The following is a 23,379-nucleotide window of genomic DNA, read 5'->3' on the forward strand; positions in this document are numbered from 1 at the left end:
TTTTACTTCTTTATGATGGATTAAAAAAAAACCCTGAAAAGTCCTTTTCCAACAATTGTTTCCCTGCATGTTATTTTTATTTTAGAAAACCAGCTCTCGCCTGCCCTGTTTTTCCTAGAAGACTCTATGGACTACTGGGGAACTAGAAAGGGTATGATATCCTCTCTAGCATGGAAAGTAAACCTGGCTGAGGACAAGTGATTTTTAATCAGGCTGTTTAAATTTTTTTGCTTCTTTGTGAACACCTATTTAACGCCAACCCCTGACAAAAAACCCACACACCGTCAATAAAGGCTGAGACCACTCCCAGTCCTCCACAAAACCAGGGAAGGGCAGATCTGACATTCCTCGTATTATAACGAAGGCCTGATCTGCACATATAGTTACAGCAGTTAAACTACAAGGTGTGTTTTAAAATCATTTTCATTAAATTGGTGCAAAACCTCTAGATGGACATTCTTCATTCACTTTCAACTTGGTTTATTTCAATTTATCTTAAGCTGATCTCTTGTTCATTTAAATTAAATTGATGTAAACCAATATTAAACTGAATTAAGATTCTTCACACCAGAGTTTGCACCAATTTAACTAAATGGATGTAAAAACCAATTTTTGTTCTACTGAGTGCAACTTTGGAGTGGAAAGGAGCCCAGCGGTTAAAAAAAGAACAAAACAATCTTTTTTTGGTTTGTTTTAAGTTGTGGAGATAGTAAAAATGAAACCAAGATTTCTAAAAATTGTTTCATGTAGAAATATTTGAGGCTAAATAGGCATATGGGTAGAGAGTTAAGGCTGGTTTTCAATGTGTAGTGTGATATTTTACACTTGTACACTGAAGAGATTCAGCTGCAAGTGAATTTGATTATTAAGCCATGGCACTTTCCTTTCACTGTTCATTTCCATAGTTTTAAATGCTCATTTTCTAAAAATTGTAACATGAGTTAGAATTCGTATCTTTTAACATTCATGTTAATTAGTGAAGCAACCTTAACTTAAAGGGTAATTATGTTTTTGTCTATTAATATAGATTGCAAAGAACTTGGTAGCATGGTAGCTTGTGTGTGGTTGTATAAACATAAACGTGCAGTGACTTCTACTGGACAGAAACAGAACTGCTCCAAAGCATGTCATAGACTCTATACTGCTAATGCCTACATGGGGATTTCTGCTGTAGCACAAGTGTTTAGGAGGGTGGTGCTTTAAGAGCAGCAGGCTCAGTGTTTTGTCTCTGCTGTTTACATGCCACTCTGAATGGCTGTGATATACAGCCAAGTCCTAGGGGATCATGGGTTAGTTGCAATATTTTATTCAGTGGCTATGTAATTCTCTAAGTGATTGTATTGAATCACTGCAATTTTCTTTTAAATCCCAGTCTGGGATAAAGGGGATCGCTGTGCATGCTCTTGTGTGCAGGAGGTGGAGTGGGTGGGAGGATTTCTTAGGCTGAACTGATTATGCTGTGCTCAAAAATTTAACCCTCGGTCAGCTCATTCAGCCTTCACTTCAGAGCGGCTCAGCATGCAGTCCTGGAAGAAACTTTTCTTTTCTTCAGTCAATTTGTTTTTGCCTTCACGTTGGGAGCCACCGGCCTGTTACAATATGCTCTCTATTGCTCTGATAACTGTAGTTCAGCTTCTAAAGCCTACAGCCAATTTGAGGTCGACAGGAAGGACATTTTAGTTTAAATGAGGGGGTTGGGAGTAGGAAAGGTGCCTCTTCCATCCCATTCCCTTTATTGCCAAGGGAAGAAGGATAGTCTTGGCTCAGAATCAGCATCCAATTTTATTCCCAGCTCTGCCACTCATTTGCTAGTTTGTGACTGCAGGCAAATCATGTAACCACTCCCTGCCTCAGTTTCCCCATCTGCAAAATGGGAAATTAAGGGCTACTAGCAGGGTAACACAGTGGTAACGGGATGTGCCACCTCTCTTATGGGCCTTTCCCCCAGCTTTAAGCTGCTCCAAGTCATGCAGCTACGTTAATGTTACTTCAGCCATGTCTGTACCTATGTGTCTATGAATTAATGAGTCTCTGCTTCTCAGAGCCGGACTGAAAGCTCTAGAGAGCCAGGATGAGAAGGGGCTGCCTTGGAAAGTCCCCACGTTGTTGCTAGGCAGCAGCATGCTTTAGCTTCCTAATCTGAAAGGCAGCGCTTGGGCTTGGCAGTGAACTGGCTCTGGAACAGGGAACCAGAGGGACGTAAAACCATACAAAGAGGCTTGACTTTATTTTGTAATTGTACCATTGCTGGGGTGCTGCAGCCCTCCATGGAGAGGGGTGATGGCAGCATGATTAGGAGCAAAGCAGCAAGAAATTTCACTGGATAAAGCAGCTGGACCCACTCTTATTTTGAGGGGCAAAAACATTTCATGCCCCTCTGCACCGCCTCGATCCTCAAGGCAAAGCTGAAACTCTGCAACACAGTTGCTCTCCCCTTATTTCCCGCCTAAGCAGAAGCCAGACACCAGAGATTTATGGCCCAACTTTGCAGACACAAGAGCCTGGGTGGGGCACACATAGAGGCCTGGAGTTTAAGGCCAGAAGGGACCACCAGCTCCATCTAGTCTGACCTTCTGTACATCACAGGCCACCCGCACCCCTCAACAGCCACACACTAGACCCGACAACTAAAATGAGACCAAAGTATTACACCCCACAGGAGACAAGACCATTATGCACGACAGGCAGAGAATCAAAGGGACTGAGGTGCACCAGTTCTTATCCAAACCTCAGAACCTCTTAGAGTTCCCTCATCCCTAGATTTTACTTCTATACCCAGGGAAAGTCCAGCAGGGGGCATACCAGAGAGGTCATTACCAAGTAACAAGTCCATGGCTGCCCAAGACTTCATAGCTACCAACATGCTGTCTACCACAGCTACTTGGAACTTCATGGCAGAAGCAGGGATAGAACTAAGATCTTCTCACTCTTAAAGTTTAGCCCTACTACTTTAGGTAAAAGAGAATCTCCATTTATCTGTTAGCAGTATAGGGCTTATGATACAGCTGAGCAATACTAGTTCCATTCACTGAGCTCTGTCCATCCATCTATCTGTTCACTCCCTCCTAAGCCAGTTCATTAAAATATGTAGTATTTAGTCAAGTAATTTTTGGCTTCTTCTTTAAGAGCATTAGGTACTTACATAAGTGCAGCTGCAGTCACAATGAATTGTCCCCCATTTAGTCAGAGGCTGGGTTGAGTAAACATCAGGGCCTTGGTGTCCATGCTAATTTGAAGCTGGCTATTTGGAATGGTGTGAATACATGGTACCTTGCCGGAGTAAAGGGATCTATGAGTGGGAACCCTTGAAACAGTGGAAGCTGTGCAGGGGAGGCTGGGAGGTACCATGCTTGCCTCCTGCAAGCAGGGGCTGGGCTAAGCAGGCTGCTTGACAATGCTTTGCTCTTCTATAGCTCAGCTGTGGAAAATGCTTTACAAGTGTCATTGAATTAAGTGTTGTAACTCCCTCCCGCCCCCTCGGGGATTGCTGAGTAGTATAAGCTCAGTTTTACAGAGGCATGGACAAGTCAAGTGACTTGCCCAAGGTCACACAGTTTATAACAGAGCTGGGATTGGAACCCAGGAGTCCTGGCTGCCCAGTTCCCTGCTTTAGCAACATTCCCCTCTGAGGTGGGATTAAAACCTAGGCTCTCATCACTAGACCATGCTGCCCCCCCTTGTATGCGGTTCCTCCCCTCAGAGCCGACCAGCATGTAAACTTTTTGTCTTGGGAGGACTCACCTTACCCTCCCAGACAGTGGGTAGATATGGTGAGAGTGAGACATCACACAGTGGCTTTGTAAGAGATACTTGTGGTGAGGACAAAACCCTGTAAGACCCCACGACTCTTAGCTTCTGCATACCCTGTACCATGCAGTCGGTCTCTTTGTAAAAGGATATTTAGCCCCACTAGGTTCCGCGCCCGGCCCTCCCCTCATCTCACTCAGCAATCAAGGGGGGTCTTAAAAACAGGCAGTCGCCTCTCAGTAAATACCAAGTTTACAATAACTCCCTCGCAGCAGTGCTGGGAATGGAGCCCTGCATTGTTTTATAGGAATTCCCAAAGAATTACTCGCTGAGCCGGATGGCACAGGCCTGGGTTAGTTCAGCAGTTCTCTTTGTCTGCTTGCACCTAGTTTGTGCTAATTGCTGCTGCAGTCTCTTCAGGTTAGAGACCTTGGGGCTGCACTGACATCACAGGCTGTGGTTACAGGGCAGAATTCTGGGGCGGGAACTAATACGTGTAGCTGTGACAAAGCCCTTAGATGGCCAGTGAAAATGGTGGATTCAGGCAAGTAACTAATTATATTTGTCAGCTATTAACAGTTCTCAGAGCACCTACACTTTGAAATATACTTGGTCCAAACAAACCCAAATCTATTAGCTTTCAAGACATACTGCAAGACCCATCTCTTTCCCCAGGTATCTGGGGAGGGATGTTTTTGTGGAGGGCTGGGTGCCCTGCCCTGGTATTTGTGCTGGTGGTGGGTGGCTTTTTCTTCCCTTTCCAAGTTTTGGGAGGTTGCTTTGTTTTCTTTGTTTGTACTAGTATTTTAAAGGTGTGTTTACTTACAGTAGATTACTTAGAGCTGGTGAAAAAATGGGATAATTTTTTCCCAGTGGATCAAAATTTTTTGGTTTCCGTGGGAATTCGTTGTTTTGTTCAGGACAAAAAACTTTTTTTTTTTTTAAACCTCAAATGTTTACTTTTGTTTTAGTTTTTTTTAACCAAATATTTGTGGTTTTTTGTTTTTTATTTTAGTTTTCAGATGCTTTGTTCCCTCTTTATGTATTTTGCCTGTTTTTTCACTGGAAAAAGGAAGAGAGAGGTTTAAAAAAAGTGCGAAAAACTGGGGAGTACTCCAGTCTTCTCACTTTGTTACTATTTTCCAATTGGCAAAAGTTGGAAATCAGACAGAAAGTGGGGGAATGTTTTTCAAGTTGAAAAACAATAGCAAAGTGTAGGAAAGCGAGGAAGAAAACACTTTTCTATACTTTGTTACTGTTTTCCAGCTAGTAAAAAGTGGAAAACAGAAAGGGGGGTAAATCCACTATTTATATACAAAAATAAATACAATAACTGGTGTTTCCTCCAAATTTTTCATTTTGAAAAATTGAAATATTTCACTGAAATATTTTTCCATAAAATATTTAGTTTTCAATAAAGCTCTTATTTTCCAACTACAAAAGTTTGTGTCACATTTTTTTGGACTAGCTCTGATGTTATTCAGCCCCTACTTGTCTGGGTGCTGTATAAAACTTCCTGATGAACAAAGGAGATAGAGCTGGGACTCAAGTTGTCTTAAGGGAACAAGTGGGAAGCCTGGTTGTCTCTGTAGCTGTTTTCTGTAACAAACTCCTCCTGTTCAAGGTGTATGGTTCCATATTTTATGACAAGTGTGATGGCTTTTTGAATACCTGCCAGAGGAACCTAGAGCCATGAGTAGGTGCTTTTTAAATCTATTATGTAACTCTACATAAATAAATATAATATAAATAAATACGGATAATGGGAACATCCACACTTACATTAAATAGAATATTTTTTTCTTCCAAAAGGAATATTAACTCTCCTGCTTCAGGGCCTAAACCAATCACTAATTGATGGAAATTAGGGGAAAAAAAACTTCCCTGGTGGGCAAGTTCTTCAAGAATTGTCCTCTAGAAGGTTTCTTTCACCGTTCTCTGAAGTACTTGGTATTGGCCACCATCAAAGACAGTATGCTAGATGGACCACTGGTCTGATCTGTTACTCTTGTCTTGTCTTACTCCTCTGAACCATCCATCCTGTTTGATGTAAAGTGACTCCATGCAGGCTTTGTGTCTCTTCCCACCATACCACTGCTACTAATCCTTGCATTCTGTTTCTCTTCCAGAAGATGCTGCTCAAGAAGAACTGTGGCGCAAAAACAAGAGTTATTAAAATTCGCGTAAGTTGCCTGTTTCCAGATGTGTCTGAATGAGGTGGCACCCTTTGAATCTCTACAAATGAGAGCTGGTCTGTGGAGGTTTCCTTTGGGGTGGGTTTCCTTTGAGTTGTAGGTCCGGAGGATTTTTCCGAGCCTGGACTGTAATCAACATAATTGAGGGGTGGTGCTAAAGGCGATCATATATTGGCCTTTCCGCTCTGGAGACCTTGGGGTCAAATCTTGCTTGAAGTGAAAGTCTACGGCATCCTGTAAATGCATGTAATTACACAAAGCCACTCTTCGAGAGAGCACTTCTGATCCTCCTCGATCAGAGATGGACCAGGTCTGCAATAACCGGGCTATAGCAGTGCGGGAGTGAGATGCATCGGCAGGGCTGTGTGGGAGTCCCAGATACAGAGTAGCAGGGAGCGTGGCTGCAGGTTACAATTCAAGAGAATTGTGTGGGACTCAGGACTGGAATAACCAGGGATGGGAGCTGCAGGTCAGGACTATCTTAAGTATTTTTATGGCCCCCATTACCAGAATATCTGAGCACTTCACATTCTTTATGAATGTATCCTGACAACACCCTAGTAAGGCAGGGCAGCGCTATTAGCCCCACTTTACAGATGAAGAGTTGAGGCACAAAGAGGCTAAGTGACTTGTACAAAGTTACACAGGAAGTTTGTAGTGGAGCAGGGAATTGAACCCAGGTTGCCAGTGCCCTAACCACTGGACCACGCTGCCCTTCTCCAAGGGGACATTGGCATTGAGGTCCATTGGCAGAGCTTTTCATGGGAGGGTTTGCACAATACTCTCCTAATACATTGACTTTGTTCTAGCTGACACTTTGACTAACCACCATCTCATTCAGAGGTATCTTAGCTCTGTATTGGTGAACAGTATCTAGCAATTATATCTATAGGGCATTGTGGGAGATTTGTGTATGATATCTCACACTCTAGCATTCCTGAGACTAAACCAAATGCCTCAGTCGGCTAACAGCTGAGTCCCAAATGACCCTCAGATGATCTGCAGTGTAACTGTAATATACAGGTGAAAACAACACCATCAGCTAACCAGAGAGAAGAAAGCAAATGTCCTTTGTGTAAAAACAGCCACTATCATTGCAGTAATTGCATTCAACAATTAGGCAGCCGTAAGTGATGAATGGCAAATGCAAACCAACATGCATGATAGTGTCTTCGTGGTTTACATTGTATCCTCATGACATCTCACCCCAAAAGCAACTGGAGCATCGAGGCCCTCTGTGTACCCACATCTGCTGCACTACCTTTCCATGCCATCATTTCCCCCCACCCCCATCCTAATCCCCTCTGCCAAGGTACTTCAGTCCCGCCCTGCAGGAACCCTAGCTGTGACCCAGCACAACTCTTATCAAGTCTCTTAATCCTGACTTTAAGTGCACCCTCTCTTATTCCAGCCTGAACCTCTAGAGAGCTCTGTCACTGCAGCTCACTCCTTCCCAGCCACCATCTCTTGCTGTTCCAGTATTGGGCTTCTCCAGGGCTGTGTCTGTCCTGCACACACACGCTGCCAGTCTAGTCATGGCCCCTGTATTTTGGTGCAAGCTGTTTATCAGCTTCCTTCTTTTCCATACACCTTATGCACACACACTTTCAGTCCGCTTGTCTTTTCTGTCCCTGGGCTGGTGGTTATTCCTGTGCTACTTGGGTAACAGGTCCCCACGGGTTTCAGTGGCACCTACTAAGGGAGGTGAGAGACTCAAGGGAAGTTTCCCCAAGCGCTGTGAGCTCATTACTCCAGCTCACTTCGTATGCCCTGGAGCATCTGAGACCAAATTATTCCTTCCCTCCCTATTGAGCCCGTGTCAGGCTTCACTAAAACAAACAAGTAGAGCACAACCTTTCTGACAGGTGGGGTGAGATTCATGCTTCTGAAGTCACCCCAGGAAAACAGGGATAAGGACATCTCTCAATCTGAGATACTTATATGGGCCCCATTACCATAGGATTTGAGCACCTCACTGTCTTTGATGGATTTATTCTCACCTCCCCTCGTGAAGTGCTGTTATCCCCATTTGACATCTGGGAAACTGAGGCACCACACAACTAAGTGACTTGCCTGAGGTCACCCAGGTAGTCTGTGACAGAACAGGGAATTGAACTCAGGTCACTGAAGTCCTAGGGGTACCCCACCCACAGGCCATTCTTGTTGTCTAGCCACATAACCAGCTTCTTACCCATAAGACGTCTAGTGCCATATGCTCAGCGATGAGTTGGGTGGTTGCCTTGGTTTTGTGTGATGTTGGTTCAGTAGCGGCTCGGGCTGGGTCAGTCCTGTAGCAGCATTGCTGATAAATAACAATGCAGTCCTAATTGGTGATGGGCTAAAAGGAAGCCATTTGGAGGTGTCATAACTATGAAGGGAAGGGTAACAGCTCTCTGTGTACAGAGACTCCAAATCCTTTTACCTGTAAAGGGTTAAGAAGCTCGGGTAACCTGGCTGACACCTGACCCAAGGACCAATAAGGAGACAAGATACTTTCAAATCTTGGGGGGGGAAAGGCTTTTGTGTGTGCTCTTTGTTTTAAGGGGTGGTTCGCTCTGGGGACTGAGAGGGACCAGACATCAATCCAGGTTCTCCCCATCTTTCTAAACAAGTCTCTCCTATTTCAAACTAGTAAGTAAAAAGACAGCAAGGCGTCTTAGATTTACTTTGTTTTCTCAACTTGTAAATGTACCTTTTTACCAGAGTGTGTATCTTTGTTTGCTGTACTTTGAACCTAAGACAGAGGGGGGTCCTCTGAGCTCTTTAAGTTTGATTACCCTGTAAAGTATTCTCCATACTGATTTTACAGAGATGATTTTTACCTTTTTCTTTAATTAAAAGCCTTCTTTTTTAAGAACCAGATTGATTTCTCCTTGTTTTAAGATCCAAGGGGGTTTGGATCTGTATTCACCAGGAGTTGGTGAAAGGAGGGTGGAAGGAAGGAGGGGGGGATGGTTAACTTCTCCTTGTTTTAAGATCCAAGGGGGTTTGGATCTGTGTTCACCAGGGAATTGGTGAAAGGTTTCTCAAGGCTTCCCAGGGAGGGAATTCTTGTGATGGTGGCAGCGGACCAAAGCTAAGCTGGTAAATAAGCTTAGAAGTTTTTATGCAGGCCCCTACATTTGAACCCTAAAGTTCAAAGTGGGGATCCAGCCTTGACAGGAGGTTTAATTGAGAAAAAGAACCAAATGTTAGAAAGGTAGTGTTGTGGTTAGTGGTTAGAGCTGGGTCAGAAACCACTGCCTCACTGTGTGACCTCAGGCAAATCTCTTAACCTTTCTGGGCCTCGTTTTCCTCATCTATAAAAGGGAGATAATATTTAAAACATGTTGAGATCCTTAGGTGAGAGGCCCTATCGGAGTGTACATCCAGGGATGTAAAATAAGAAGCAATATTAGGACCTTTCTTTCTTGCTGCTCTGCGGGAAGAAGCAAGTCTCGTGATTAGACTGTTGGGGTTTTGTGTACGTGAGAGGAACGTATTGAGGGGAAGCCATGTCAGTGAAAGGTTTTGCATTTGTTTCTGAATAGGTGATGTTCCTGGTCATCCTTGTCTCTTGTGGAGAGTGAGTTCCATAGTCTAGGCCCAGATTCTGTCAAAGTTCTGTACCCCATGCTCATTTCTTCCCTCCACAATAGTTTCATTTTTCCAGTGGAATGTAGTTGTTGTGGGAAGTCATATTTGAGAGGGAGAGGTGACCCCTCAGGTAGCTAGACCAGTGCCATTAAGAACTTTGAATATCAGGAGACACCGTGAACTGGACTAGCACTTCTGCCCTTGTGGTCGCACTGTTCCCCCTAACTGCATCGTATAAATGTTGAAGAATATGGGAGAGAGGACTGAAGCGTGTGTGACTCAGAGGGGAGGGCTTTGAAAGATGCCTATAACTACCTTCTGGGTTTGGCATGAGAAGAAGAATCTGAGTCAGTTCAGGGCATTTCTGTTCCCCCTTCAGCTGGTGGGACAGGAGTACTTGGTGAAGAACAGTATAAAAGGGACAGAGAGACCTAGCAGGATGCTTACGGAGCTCAACCGTCCGAGCAGCAAGGGTTCCGTCTGTACCACGGTGCAACCTGAAACCTGACTTATAGGGATCCAGGATTATGGCAGCTGACAAGTGACCCTGGAAACTTTTTTGCTAGGTGCTTGACTCAGCTTGCCTGGAGAAAGCCGATGAGACACTGAATGGTAATTTGCATAGGTCTCTATCACTGAGTGAAGGTTTCTTTTGTAGTGGTCAGAGTCTTGCATAGTTGAAGATGAGCGGTAGACTTGCCTCAGCAAAGGAGGCGTTGACAATCTGTGCACGTAGGGGTTCCGAACATTTTCTACTCTCTTCTACCATCCAGGAAGGGCAGGGTCAGAATCACAGGTGAAGGCTCTATTTACCATCAGTGCTCCCATGATTACCGCTTGCGGGAGGAGGCTGGGCTGCTGGAAGGAAGCCGGTTGCATTTCCGCTTCTGTGTGTGGCTTGCTGTTCTTGGTGGCCCATGAATCCAACTTGGAAGTCCGTGATCTTCGCAGTGAACTGAGATGATTGCTCCTCCCACTGAGAGTGCTGGGTCCTGAGTGGAAATGGGAGTATTTCCAAATAAGGATGGTTTGACATTAGAAGCAGGCAAAAATTTCACATTCCAAATATATGTGCATCTTTGAGGCAAAAATGGCCATTTGGGGCCAGCTTTTCAAGGTCTTAGGTGCCAGTGTGCACCTGGTGGGATTTTCAGAAGTGCCTAAGCAGGTTAGATGCATAAGTCCCTAAGTGAGATCAGTTTGCATTGCAGTAGCGATAAGAAGCCCCAGTCAAGGACCAGGACCCCATCATGCTAGGTGCTGTACAAACACAGAACAAGATGGTCCCTGCTGCAAAGAGCTTGCAATCCCTCTTTAAATTCAGATTGGTAGCAACTGCCCAAATTCTGTAGCAGCATAAGGAGAGATTGCAACAGAGTCAGCCTGAAGTGTAGGCAGGTGGAGAGGCAGTGTGGTCTAATCATTTGTACAGGGGCCTGCAATCACTTCACCTCTCCATGCCTCAGTTTCCCCCTCTGTGAGATTGAGACAGTGAATACTGATCTACCTCCCAAGGTGTTTTGATGCTTAGCACTGTAATGTCAGGGAAGCACTTTGAGATCCCAGATGTAAGGCTTTACAGGAGGGCAGCGTACATCTCCGTGAGAGAGTTGCCATTTCAAAAATATTGTTCTTGTAAATGGTTGTTGTGACATGACATCTTTGGGGTTCCGTTGCCAGTGTAGCCATGTCTCAGTGAGACATTGTGAGGATGTTGCCCGCCCCCCGGCTGCTCTCCTAGCCTGGGCTTTACCTTTGCATGGACTTTGTCTCACCTGGCCAGTTGCACTAAGACGCTGCTTTCCTTGTGCCAGCTCGGGGCATGTGAGGCCGCAGCCCTTCCATCCTGCTCAGCACTTCTTTTTCTTAAGCAAGGTGTTGGGCTATCGATGTGACATGTGTAAGAACCTAGGCAGATTATTGAAACCCCAAACATTGCAGTGGCTTGCCCTTGTAGGAAACACTTGCAGGAGCACCAGCGGAGCAACCCTGAGGCACCAGGTGCTGTGGTGGAAGAAAAGACCCCCAGAGGGGGTTCAAGGCATAATGGAGTAGGAGGATTGCCACCACAGGCAGGGGCGAACGAATAAATAGGAGGTAACAAATTGTGTGTGAAATACTGATGTGTGCGTAATGGATATGTGTAGTATGTGTCCAGGCAACACCTTCATGTGTAATGGGGGTGCATGTGCACAAGGTGTGGTAAAGTGCGCATTGTGTTTCTCTGTGTGCAATGTTTGTAATGTCTTTATGCAGCTGTGGTGTAGTGCGGGGATGTGCGTGTGTAATGCGTGTGTTGGGGATTTGCGTGAGTGCATGTGAGTAGTGCATTTTTGTGCGGTGTACGTACGCATACGGAATCGCATGTGTGTGTCTGTGGGCATAACGTACGTGAGTGGGGTCGGGTGTGGGTGTGTGAAACGAGGCATCAAATTGGCCGAGGAAGGTGGCTGCGTGATAATATTGGAGAATCTTTTGTCCCTTGCCTCTTGGGGATCACCCTGCGTTATTTCCTCGTTCTTCACTCACTTACCGTGCATACAGGAGCCCTGAATGGGAGCCTGACAGAGTTGTGTTTATCTCAGCAGCAACAGGCATGTAGAGACCACAACCTCTAAGTGTCCGTGTGTCTCAAGAGCTCTTGCGGGGGCAGGCAGAGAGGGAGTGTGGATTTTGGCCAATCTGATAATCTGCCCGATCAGGGAGATGTTTTCTGCAATGTGAAAATAAAATAAGGAATAAAAATCAGAACATAAACTCCCTTGTGTTCTTGCCTCAGTCTTATCAGTGCCTGAGAATGTCCCCTGCTTGGACAGGGGCCAGGTCCCGGGAATGACTTCCCCGCCTCTTATCTTTGGCATCTGTATCCTAAATGGCTGCTGCAGAACTGCACCATGTTCTCTTCCCTTAAAACAAGGGAACCTTTCATCTTGGAGCCAAAAGGAAGATGTGCCGGCCTTAGCCCCTTTGGCAAAGGCCTGCGCTGTTTGCAAATGAGAAGTATGCCAGGTGGCAGAGCATCACTGATGCACATCTCCGCTCTGCAATGAGGCGCAAAGAATGTGCCTTCCCAAGGAGCTAGAGGGCAATGGCATTTTGCACATCTATGAGCGCTTTGCAAGCGTTAATGAATTTAGCCTCATAGACCAGTAAATGTCACGATCTTCATTTCACAGAGAGGCAAACTGAGGCACAGACAGGCGAAGTGACTTTGCCAAAGCCTCATTGGGTGACCTTGGGCGAGACAGGAAGAGAACCCAGAAGTCTTTAATGAGGTGAACTCAATCCTGTGCTTTAGTCTCAAGACCCTCCGTCCTAATCACGTGGATGTGGGAGGAATGGCTCTAGTGAGGGAGCATCATTGTTCATCCCCTACCGTATAGTGTGACCCACTTTGTACAGGGGCCTGCGATCACTTCACCGCTCCATGCCTCAGTATCCCCCTCTGTGAGATTGAGACAGTGATACTAATCTACCTCCCAAGGTGTTTGGATCTGGGATTTCCCCTACCGTATAGTGTGACCCCCTTCTGGGGAGCTCGGGTCTGACAGCGCTATCGTGTACTATAAGGAGCTCCAGTGGCTCATGGAGAAAGGAGTGGGAAGTGGATATTAAGGTTGCCCAAACTCTCCTTGAGATTTTCAGTACATTGTTGAATCTGAATCCAGAGAAGTATACAGATATTCGGCTGCTCCTCCAAACTGAAACCCTGCCCCTTCTGAGGCTGGCCCAGCACCAACAGAGTCGCCATCCTTGATGTTTGCTGCTGTGCTGCTATGGGAGGGACTTGCGAAGAAGATGAGTTGGAAAGCGCCGTCCACATGGAGAGCTGCAGCAAAGAAGTAAAAAGCCCAGGCCTGTGACAGTTGTGGGGGGGAATGAAACGGGCCTGCGGGATCAGAAGTGAGGTGGTGGGAGAGACCTATAGGGTTTCACAGAGGAATTGAGAAGGAGCTATGGGGTCACACAACTAGGAATAGGGCCTGTGAGGTCACCTGGTGGGTTCTGGGAATGCGTGGCCCATGAGGTGGCACAGCACGAATGTTTGGGGCGGGGAGGGGGGGAGGAGATGAGGATTGCACCGTGGCTAGTGGTGCTCCATCAGAACTCTTCTGTTTGCCATCAGGAAGTAAAATCAGAGGTGGTGGGGCACTTTCCTTGTTCACTGCATCTAGTGCTGCTGCAGGCTCCCCTTTGTTTGCGAGGCTTGTGAGAACCTGGCTCCCATTCATGCTCACACAATCCACAGCAGAGTAATCCTCTTTCCGTCTGCACCTCGTGTCATCCTACGCCCAGTTACTGTACTTGGCTTCCATGACCGAGGCTGTTTGTCCAGAGGCAAGTGCACCGTGCCAGCGGCCTAGTTATGCCAGGATGATTAATACTCACTTTGCACTGTTAATTTTGATTCTTTCTAAATTGAAAGGATAATCTCCTCCGTGCCAAACTACCTAGTTCCGTGGAATTGCACTGCCCTGGGCTAACACAGAGTGGAGGATGGAGGTCACATATAAGTACGCAACATGTGCAAAACAGTTGGTCTCATTGCTCTGCAGGTTCCAGGGCCAGCCTCTGAATGGAACTAAAAGTGAGTGTAAGTGTCAGAGTCAGGCCATGTTGCCTTGTAGGGGGGGTGGATCTCCTTGTCATAGGAAGAGGACAGGGGGGCACTGTAACTTCAGCAGAGTACAGACAAGTGATCAAGGAAGACTCGGTGGAGTTGTAATTGAGAGAATAAGGACCAGGTTGTTTCTTGTCCATACATGGGTGTGCTAGGAGATCCCGCCTTGTGCCCTCTTCACAGGGGCCAGGCATAATTGCTGTCTCTGCACTATACAGGCTGCAGCTTGTTAGTTAGTTACCCCTGGGGCACTAGCTATTCCAAAGCAGAGAGGGACAAAGCAGATGAGCTGTGACCCTGCCGTGCTCCGCACTGGCTGGCGCATGGGAGCATTGCGAGAACAGTGTCCAGAATGCAGGTCTTCATTTAGTCTCCGTGGCAAGTGAGCCACGTGGCTTTAGCCATATTGCATTCAGAAGCCTGCCTTGCTAAATGTATTGCCGTTTTCATTTCATCACATGCCCTCTGGGCCTCAGCTTATTAGGCAGGCTAAAGCAGGGCCTGTGATCAGCTTTCTCAAAGGCACAGTACCGTGCCAGAAAGAGGGGAGGAAAGGGCTTATCTTGTAGGACGGCGTCAGCAAGAACCCAGATCTGGCACATTTCCTGCTCTCCTGGGTTATGGGTAACTGACCATAAAGCATCTGTTAGGCCTCTTTGAAGGTCTTTCCAAAGAAGTTCACATATTATTGTCTGGTTGCACCTTTGTAGCACTGCCAGTTGCCACCTGACAACTCTGCAAACACATTTGCAAACACTTGGCAGTTTTGTTTTCCCCCCTCCCTTCTACGAGGACACTGGTGTGTTTATGTGACCTTCACAAGCCGGACTGGCCCTAGCAACATTGCTGTGCAGCGTGAAGTGGGTGCTGGGCAGCTCTTCACTGATGGAAGAAAAGACCTGGAAAGTTCCAGGATTGTACAGAAGGGTGTGGGGAGAGGGAAAAGTCAGCAAGATGTCTGTAAACATTAGGGACAGGCCACAGCTGCAGACTTCGGCTATGGATCTGAACTCCCTCGAGCGAGGGAGTGTTTGGATCTGGGATTTCATTCCTAACTCCAATGGAGGGAATTGTGTTTACGTATAACCATGGTCCCAAAGTTAAGTTCTTTCAGGAGACGTATTTTGGATATTATCCCAGACTAAGCTAAACGTGTCTGGGGGAAAGACGTTGGAGGATGGGCTTTTGTGTTTGTAAAGAGGAATATTCTTTGATCCGCTCCAAATCCTCAGCTGGTGCAAACCATTGGACCCCCATTGAAGTTAATGGAGCTACAGCAGTTAACCCTGCCGAAGGGTCTATATTTTGCAAAGTGCCTGAAGCAAGAGAGTAAATGATAGGAAACTGCCTTTCTGTGGATCTCAGCCCATGTCTATGGGCTGAGATCACTTGATTAATCCTCAGCACACACCTGTGGAGTGGGGATTATCCCCCTATTTTACAGATGGGAAACTGAAGCACAGGAGAGATGATGTGACTTGCTCAGTGCCACACACCAAGTCCATGACAGGGCTGGGACTAGATCCCTGATTCCTCACCCACAGTTTATGAGTTTACACATCAAAGTTGAAAGGTCTCTGGTGTTTTGTGACAATGTTGCAGAGGTGACAGGGAGGAGAGAAGGAACTGGCACTAAAAACATTGTGCCCGCCAATGCTGCCACGTGGACTCAGGCAGCATTAACTCTCCCCGACTTACCTGCAGGCTCCTCTGCAAGCGGTGGCTGGGAAACATCCTCCTGCACACCTCTGGTCCTGCCCTCTTACGAAGGCAGAGCACCACAGACAGTCCTTTGCAGGACCCCACTGTGGACTTTCCTTTCCATACATGGAGGGGGGATCGTATGAGCCTTTACACGGTGCCTTTCATCTCAAAGGACTTTACAAATTGACCTACAAATTTCACCCACCACCAAGAGGCAGCCACCTCTGGTGTGCAATGCAGCAGCTATTTAATAGAGCACAGCAGCACTTCGCAACCATGTTCATCAAGGAGAAAAGAAGACTCCTGTGTCCCGTTGAAACTGCAAAGGAAAATTAGGCTGGCAGAGTGTGTGAATTAACCTGAGTTTGAATTTGGCCAGGAAAGCAGGGCCAAGTCCCTCGGTCTTATGACAAGGACCAGGAGTTTGTTAGGCTGTCAGGACCCTGGTTTTCTACCAGATCCAAAAGATGGCATCTCCAGCACAGCACCCTAAAGTAGTGTGCTACAGTGTTAGTTCAGCACTGGCTTCATCCTTTTCTGTCCTTGGCTTTTCCTGGGTAGCTTTAGATTTTATCTCTATACGGGGCTACGCTCTGCAGCCCTGAACCCTAAACACACCATCTCTTCCCCATTTAGCTTTTTCCATGGTTCTTTATTCATGCCTAAGGTATAGGTCAGCCAGGAAGCCAATTTGTGGAGCAGCTGCAAACTCCTCTGCTTTCACAGAGCAGCTAATCTGATGGGCTCTGGAATTCTGGATTTCTTCTGTCATCTTCAATCAGCGTGGTGTCCCTGCCTGCCTTTGGGGCCCCTGGGTCCAGTCATCAGCCAGACTTTCTCTAGCTCTTTAGTTAATGTGTTTCAAGATGGGTTTCTTATTTATTGCATTTATACAATGCTGGTAACAGTCTGTTATGGTAGAGATTTGCAAGAGCGTGCATGTGGGAGAACGGACGTCCGCGTGATCAAGTGTGTCGAGTGAGTATATACAAACAAGGCAAGTGTGTGGGTGCATTAGGGCAGTGGTTCTCAACCAGGGGCCCCCTGGGGGGCTGTGAGCAGGTTTCAGGGGGGCCTCCAAGCAGGGCCAGCATTAGACTCACTGGGGCCCAGGGCAGAAAACAGAAGATCCACTGCCTGGGGCTGAAGCCCAGGACCCTGAGCCCTGCCACTCGGAGCTGAAGCCGAAGCCCAAAGGGGCCCCTGTGGCCTGGGACCTCAGGCAATTGCCCAGCTTGCTACCCCCTAATGCCGGCCCTGACTTTTATATGCAGAAAGCCAGTTATTGTGGCACAGGTGGGCCATGGAGTTTTTATAGTATGTGGGGGGGAGGGGGAGGGCTCAGAAAGAAAAAGGTTGAGAACCCTGGCATTAGGGAGTGTATGTGATTGAGGCTCAGGGTACATCTATGTTGTAGATGGGGGTATGAGTGGCAGCTCCTGCTAGTTGGACTCTAACTAGCTCGCTAAAAACAGCTGCGATGCAGCCACAGCAGGGGCTTCAGTACCAGCTGCATAAGCCCGCCTGATCTCCCCGGTCACCTACGCACTTGCACCACCGACGCTGAAGTCCAGGCTGCAGCTGCTGTGTAAACGTACCATATGTCTTAACTGCAGCGATCACCTGAGTTCTCTACCCTCGAGTTCGCCTAGCTGTGCGGTGAAGTAGCACTCCAGCTGCACAGAGTGACTGGATTGCTGCACGGGGCAATCGGGTCAGCAGCTGGCGATCGCGCAAGCTGTAGCCGATACCCCCCGCCAGGCCAGGCAACTTGAGTTAAAAGCCCCACCCCACTCGCGTGAAGGCTTTTGTGTGTGGCTGGGACTCACGTTAGGGCCACACTGCAGGCCCTGTGAGTGCATGCGTGTCACAGTGTGTGGGGGGCAGGGTGAGCGATCAGTACCTGTCTGTGTGTGTGTGTACGTGTACTCGTGAATGTGGGAATGAGAGTGCAAGTGAGTGTGCAAGTGAGCCTATGTAGGCAAGTGTGCCTATCTGTTTGCATGGGTGCAAATGGATGTGTGTGTTTGAACAGGTGTGGGTCCAAACAAATGTGCGCCCTTCTGTCAGCAGCCGAGTTGCTGCATGTCAGCCTGCTCTCCAGCTGTGTAAATAAATTGCTTAATCCATTAAGGCCCCCGGTTAATGATTGCAGAGAACGTGCAGCCATATTAGACTGCGGCCTGTATGAGTCTCCCAGCTGCCCAGAATGCCATTACAGTGGAGGCATTGCCTTGGAGCATCGAACGCCGAAGGGCTGCCTTCCAAGGAACCGCCCCAAGAATCGGGCTGTGGCTGCACCTTAGCACCTGCCAAGCAGGTTTATGGCAAGCTCTGCAAAGACCTGCCAACATGGGAGTGACTTGGATCTCCTTTATCAGCAAGAGTCATCTCACCTCACCTTCGTCATAGTGCACAGTTAGATGCTGGAGGGAAGGACAGGGCTGGTCGGAAAGCTCCTCCGACTAGGTGAAGGCACGAGGCAGAACCAGAGGGTGACTCTATTCTCCCACCTGGCAGTCCTCCTTTCTGGGAGGAGATCAGTAGGGCTTCACCTCATCCTGAGTATTAGAGCGAGATGACCACACGCTGCACCCCCAAATGGTCTCACAGGGTCAGGTCTGGTCAGTAGAAGGATGGGAGGCTGAACTCCAAAGAAAATGCCAGCTCTGCAGGAAGTGGTAATAGCAATTCAGTCAAGGGTGCTCTTCCCTCTGAACCACTACTGAATCCATGGTGCTCAGGGGTGCTGTCCTGCGGGAGAGGCCATCTTTTGGATCAGACATCAAACAGATCCTGGCCACTTGAGATTTTAAAAGATCCAGTGGCAGTTTCTGCAAGTCTAAAGGTGTCCTAAGTAAGTTTCAGTTAGAGTAAATCCATACATACAAAATGAGAACTGATTGCCTAGGAAGGAAGGAGTGCTGCAGAAAGGGATCTGGGGGTCATAGTGTATCACAAGCTAAATATGAGTGAACGGTGTAACACTGTTGCAAAAAAGCAAACATTCTGGGATGTACTAGCAGGAGTGCTGTAAGCAAGACATGAGAAGTAATTCTTCTGCTCTACTCCATGCTGATTAGGCCTCAGATGGAATATTGTGTCCAGTTCTGGGTGCCACATTTCAGGAAAGATGTGGACAAACTGGAGAAAGTCCAGAGAACAGCAGCAAAAACGATTAAAGGTCTAAAAGACATGACCTATGAGGGAAGATTGAAAAAACTGGGTTTGTTTAATCTGGAGTAGAGAAAACTGAGAGGGAACATAACAGTTTTCAAGTACATAAAAGGAGGAGAGAGAAAAATTATTCTCCTTAATCTCTGAGGAAAGGACACGAAGCAATGGGCTTAAATTGCAGCAAGGGCGGTTTAGGTTGGGCATTAGGAAAAACTCCCTGTCAGGGTGTTTAAGCACTGGAATAAATTGTCTAGAGAGGTTCTGGAATCTCCATCGTTCAGGATTTTTAAGAGCAGGTTAGACAAACACCTGTCAGGGATGGTCTAGATAGGGTGACCAGACGTCCCGACTGATCTTTGGGTCATTTTGTCCCGATATCCGCCGGCAGGACTCGTTTTTTTTTTCTTTTTTGCTCTGCCGGCAGGCACCCCCCCCACCATGTGTCCCGATATTTTCTTCCCCTCATCTGGTCACCCTAGGTCTAGATAATACTTAGTCCTGCTATGAGTGCAGGAGACTGGATTAGATGACTTCTCAAGGTCCCTTCCAATCCTACGATTCTATGATTCTGTCAGCCCTGTGGTTTCAATTGGATACAATCATAGAATCATAGAATATCAGGGTTGGAAGGGACCTCAGGAGGTCATCTAGTCCAACCCCCTGCTCAAAGCAGGACCAATTCCCAACTAAATCATCACAGCCAGGGCTTTGTCAAGCCGGGCCTTAAAAACCTCCAAGGAAGGAGACTCCACCACCTCCCTAGGTAACGCATTCCAGTGCTTCATCAGTGAAATAGTGTTTCCTAATATCCAACCTAGACCTCCCCCACTGCAACTTGAGACCATTGCTCCTTGTTCTGTCATCTGCCACCATTGAGAACAGCCGAGTTCCATCCTCTTTGGAACCCCCCTTCAGGTAGTTGTAGGCTGCTATCAAATTCCCCCTCATTCTTCTCTTCTGGAGACTAAACAATCCCAGTTCCCTCAGCCTCTCCTCATAAGTCAAGTGCTCCAGACCCCTAATCATTTTTGTTGCCCTCCGCTGGACTCTTTCCAATTTTTCCACATCCTTCTTGTAGTGTGGGGCCCAAAACTGGACACAGTACTCCAGATGAGGCCTCACCAATGTCGAATAAAGGGTAATGATCACGTCCCTCGATCTGCTGGCAGATCTTCACTTCCTGTCCTCAGCTGTTGTGTGGGGCTGTTGTGCACTGTGAACCAACTTCTACCTCAGAGGTGGCTGCATTCCAGTGATTCTTACAGTATAGTCTCTACAGTGCCTTTGTCTTAAAGGAGTGACACAAACGTAACATTATTTATTATTTTTTTAGTATGTCATTATTACCCAGACCAAGAAGCCAGAATCAGGGATGGGATCCCATTGTAGAAGGTGCTGTACATAGATATAGTAAACAGACAGCCCCCACCCCAAATCCCTTACAACTGAGTGGGATGGGAAACAGCAGCTGGATACAGCAAACAGGCTGGGTTGAAGGCAGGGCAGCAATGGATCCGTTAGAAGCAGCACTCGGAGCAGACCAGCCTCCTGGGAACTCCTCCTTTCCCACCATGTCTTTTGCAGCTTTCTCGGCTCCACCTCTGCTCTCGTTCTGTTCCATGCGCCTCATGTTGGGTTCCTCGGGGGCAGTGTGAAGGCCGCTTCGTCCACATGTGAACTCCGGAGGACGAAAGAGCTCCTTTCTGCCCAAGACATGATGAGTTTTGTGGGTGGCTTTTCTTAGGTCCTCTGGGTCCCTCTCTCCCTTTCTCTTGCTGCCTGGGTCTTTGCTACTCCCCAGAAATCCTCTCATTCAGACCCCTCCCCTCGTCACAGCTGGCATTTCAAAATGGAGGGCACTGCCAGCTCTTTGTTCCCGTCCCCTCTTAGTATTGACAGGCAGCTTCTTTGCTCAGGAAAGGGACAAATCTGCTGATTTATTCTGCCCCCTTAGCTCTGAATAGGGGTTGCTACGTTACCCTCGAGCTCCAAGCCCTGCCAGAGCACGCACCATATATAACCCCACAGCAGGTGTCTATTGAGTAGAGGCTCTTAAATCTGCCTCTCTTGTTTCTCGTTGGGCCGGCCAAGGTGTCGGGAGGTAGCAGGGCACGATTTGTTGGCTGGAGCTTTGGGCCGAGCTGATGCCAGACACAACCTTGGCATCTTCCATGCTGACGGACCACCTCGATTTGGGGATGAGGGGCAGCCGTGCGTGCAAGGCAGGGCGCACACATGCTTTTGTGCGGGTCTCCTTTTAAAATAAATACCGTTACTTGGAGACGCAGCGGATTAGTGGCAAAGCTGTGACTAGAACCTAGAAACACTGACTCCCCCTTGCACCCTTTGCATCCCACACCAATCCCTGCTCTCATCGCTAGACTGGAGTAAATGCTGCAGGGGCTGGATGATCTAACAGATTTTTTTCCATCTCTAAGGTGTAACGACCCTATTGACTACCTCAGCTGGCCGGAAAGCCTGCAGGGACAGGCTGTGTCCCCCTGCTGATCACAAATTAAAATCCATCAGGGAGTGGGAAGAGGGGATCAAAGGTTGAGGCCCCTGGGTCTGGTGACAGCCACATGTTAGACATGACCTTGAGGTGTCAGAGGTCATGTCTCTGTACCACGGGACAAAAGAGCTGCTAATTGTCTCTAAAAGCTCTGCTCCCTCGACAAAAGGGCCGTCCACCCAGGCTGGGCGAGTAACACTAGCATTCAGGAAAATAGTGAGTCCTTGTTAGGGGACGCAGAGGAGAGACTGCGGGGAGGCTGGAGCCTGGTGCATCCAACTGGCAGTCTTAGGGACAAATGTAGCCCATGGTGGCTTAAGGTGTAGCCCACAGCTGCCCTCTCTCCCAGCCACACACTGCTCTCAATGATGCCCATAGCCAAACTCCCAATGACTTCAGTGGAAGCAGGATGGGACTGAAGGGAGAGGACCAGGGAATGCTAACCATAAATTGACAGTGTCCCAATTCCAGTACATAAACTCTCTGTGGGGCTACACAGGATTTTCACCTGAATGCTCTGCTGCCCCCTGGTGGTGCTAATGGATACCCACTCCTGGCCAAGGGGGAGGTGGTGTCATGCTCTAGGGGTAGATTTGTCGTTACCTCCTCAGGGGCAGAAGACCTTTGCACTTTGCAAGGACAGGGCTGAATGCCAGATAGGCTGGAGACAGTGCAAACCACTCTGCGCTGTGCTGTAGCCTGGATTCGAGGGGATTAAAGTGTCCTCAGTGGGTGTGCCTCTGGGGGTGGGGGTGACTTGTGGGCCCGCAGTGTGAGGGCAGGATTTCTAGGCATTTTTATTACTGCAGAAGATGCTTGGCTGAAAGGGGAGTGGGGCAGTGAGAATGGGACATTTGGTACCGGGCGCTCTATCAGAGTGGAGAGGAGCAGCCAGATTAGCTGGCTGGGAGAGTGGAGGAAGGAGGAGTGTGGAGGGCAGTGCAGAGAGCGGCGCGGCAGAGGGACGGTTGAAGGCTGAAGAAGGCATGGAAGTGGAGAGCAGAGCTGGGGAGTGGAGCTGGGAGCTGGGGCGCAGAGCCGGAGCTGTGTGGAAGTGGGAGCGGAGCTGCAGGAGTGTGGAACGGGGAGCAGAGTTGGGTGGCATCCGTGGTCTTTCTGGATAGCTTATGTAGCTCCAATAGAAAACAACAGTGAGATTGTGCCTCCCGAAGGTGGGTGAATCTCTGCCTCTATCCCTTGTCCCACCCCTGGCCAGCGGTGGAGCTGGTTGATCCACAGGTCCCAGCCCTGCATTCCAAAGAGTCTCCCAGGGAGCAATGTTTCCATCCTGTGGTGCAATACAGCATCACTGCAGGGCCTTTACTTTGTGTCTGCGCTTGCCATGCTGGGGGCTGGGGGGAGGAGTCTGTGGGGGCCATGGTACAAACCAGGCTGTGATGCCCTGACTGCGATCTGTAGGGCCCTGAGTGAGCTCCAGCCAACTCCTGGACATTCTTTGAAGGCAGTGTGGTTTATTTTGGGACTGCATTGTCTGCTGCATGGAACGGGCTCTCTCTCCTAGCTCTGCAGATAAGATCAGCTCCATTGGTCACCACCCACCCGCTTTCCACCCTGGGCTGTCTTTGCAACCTCGTGGGTTATTATTTTATTTCCTGTTTATTAAACCTGGTTCATCCAGGTGGAATTGTTCCCTCGGAGGAAGCCTGGACAGTGACGCTGGTCTGAGGCAGGGGGCTCAGTCTGACCCAGATAGGGTGACCAGATGTCCTGATTTTATAGGGACTGTCCTGATTTTGGGGGCTTTTTCTTATATAGGCACCTATTACCCCCAACCCCCTGTCCTGATTTTTTACACTTGCTCTCTGGTCACCCTAGGCCCAGAAGGG

At 47.9% G+C, this 23,379-nt stretch overlaps 1 protein-coding gene across 2 annotated transcripts in view; it reads left to right on the forward strand.

Annotated features, from left to right (window-relative positions):
* The window catches only part of LOC112105407, a 78,756-nt gene that overhangs the window by 53,393 nt on the left and 1,984 nt on the right, over positions 1 to 23,379 (forward strand). Inside the window, exon 4 of one of the 2 annotated variants that reach the window (XM_024198183.3) lies at positions 5,877 to 5,930. In XM_024198183.3, coding sequence (XP_024053951.1) covers positions 5,877 to 5,930 — 54 coding nt within the window. The remainder of the gene's footprint in view (positions 1 to 5,876; positions 5,931 to 23,379) is intronic. The other variant, XM_024198184.3, reaches the window with a different exon arrangement.

Source organism: Terrapene carolina, unplaced genomic scaffold, assembly GCF_002925995.2.
Source record: "Terrapene carolina triunguis isolate 2854851 unplaced genomic scaffold, T_m_triunguis-2.0 Scaffold85, whole genome shotgun sequence".
In the NCBI taxonomy this organism is placed as follows: Eukaryota; Metazoa; Chordata; order Testudines; family Emydidae; genus Terrapene; species Terrapene triunguis.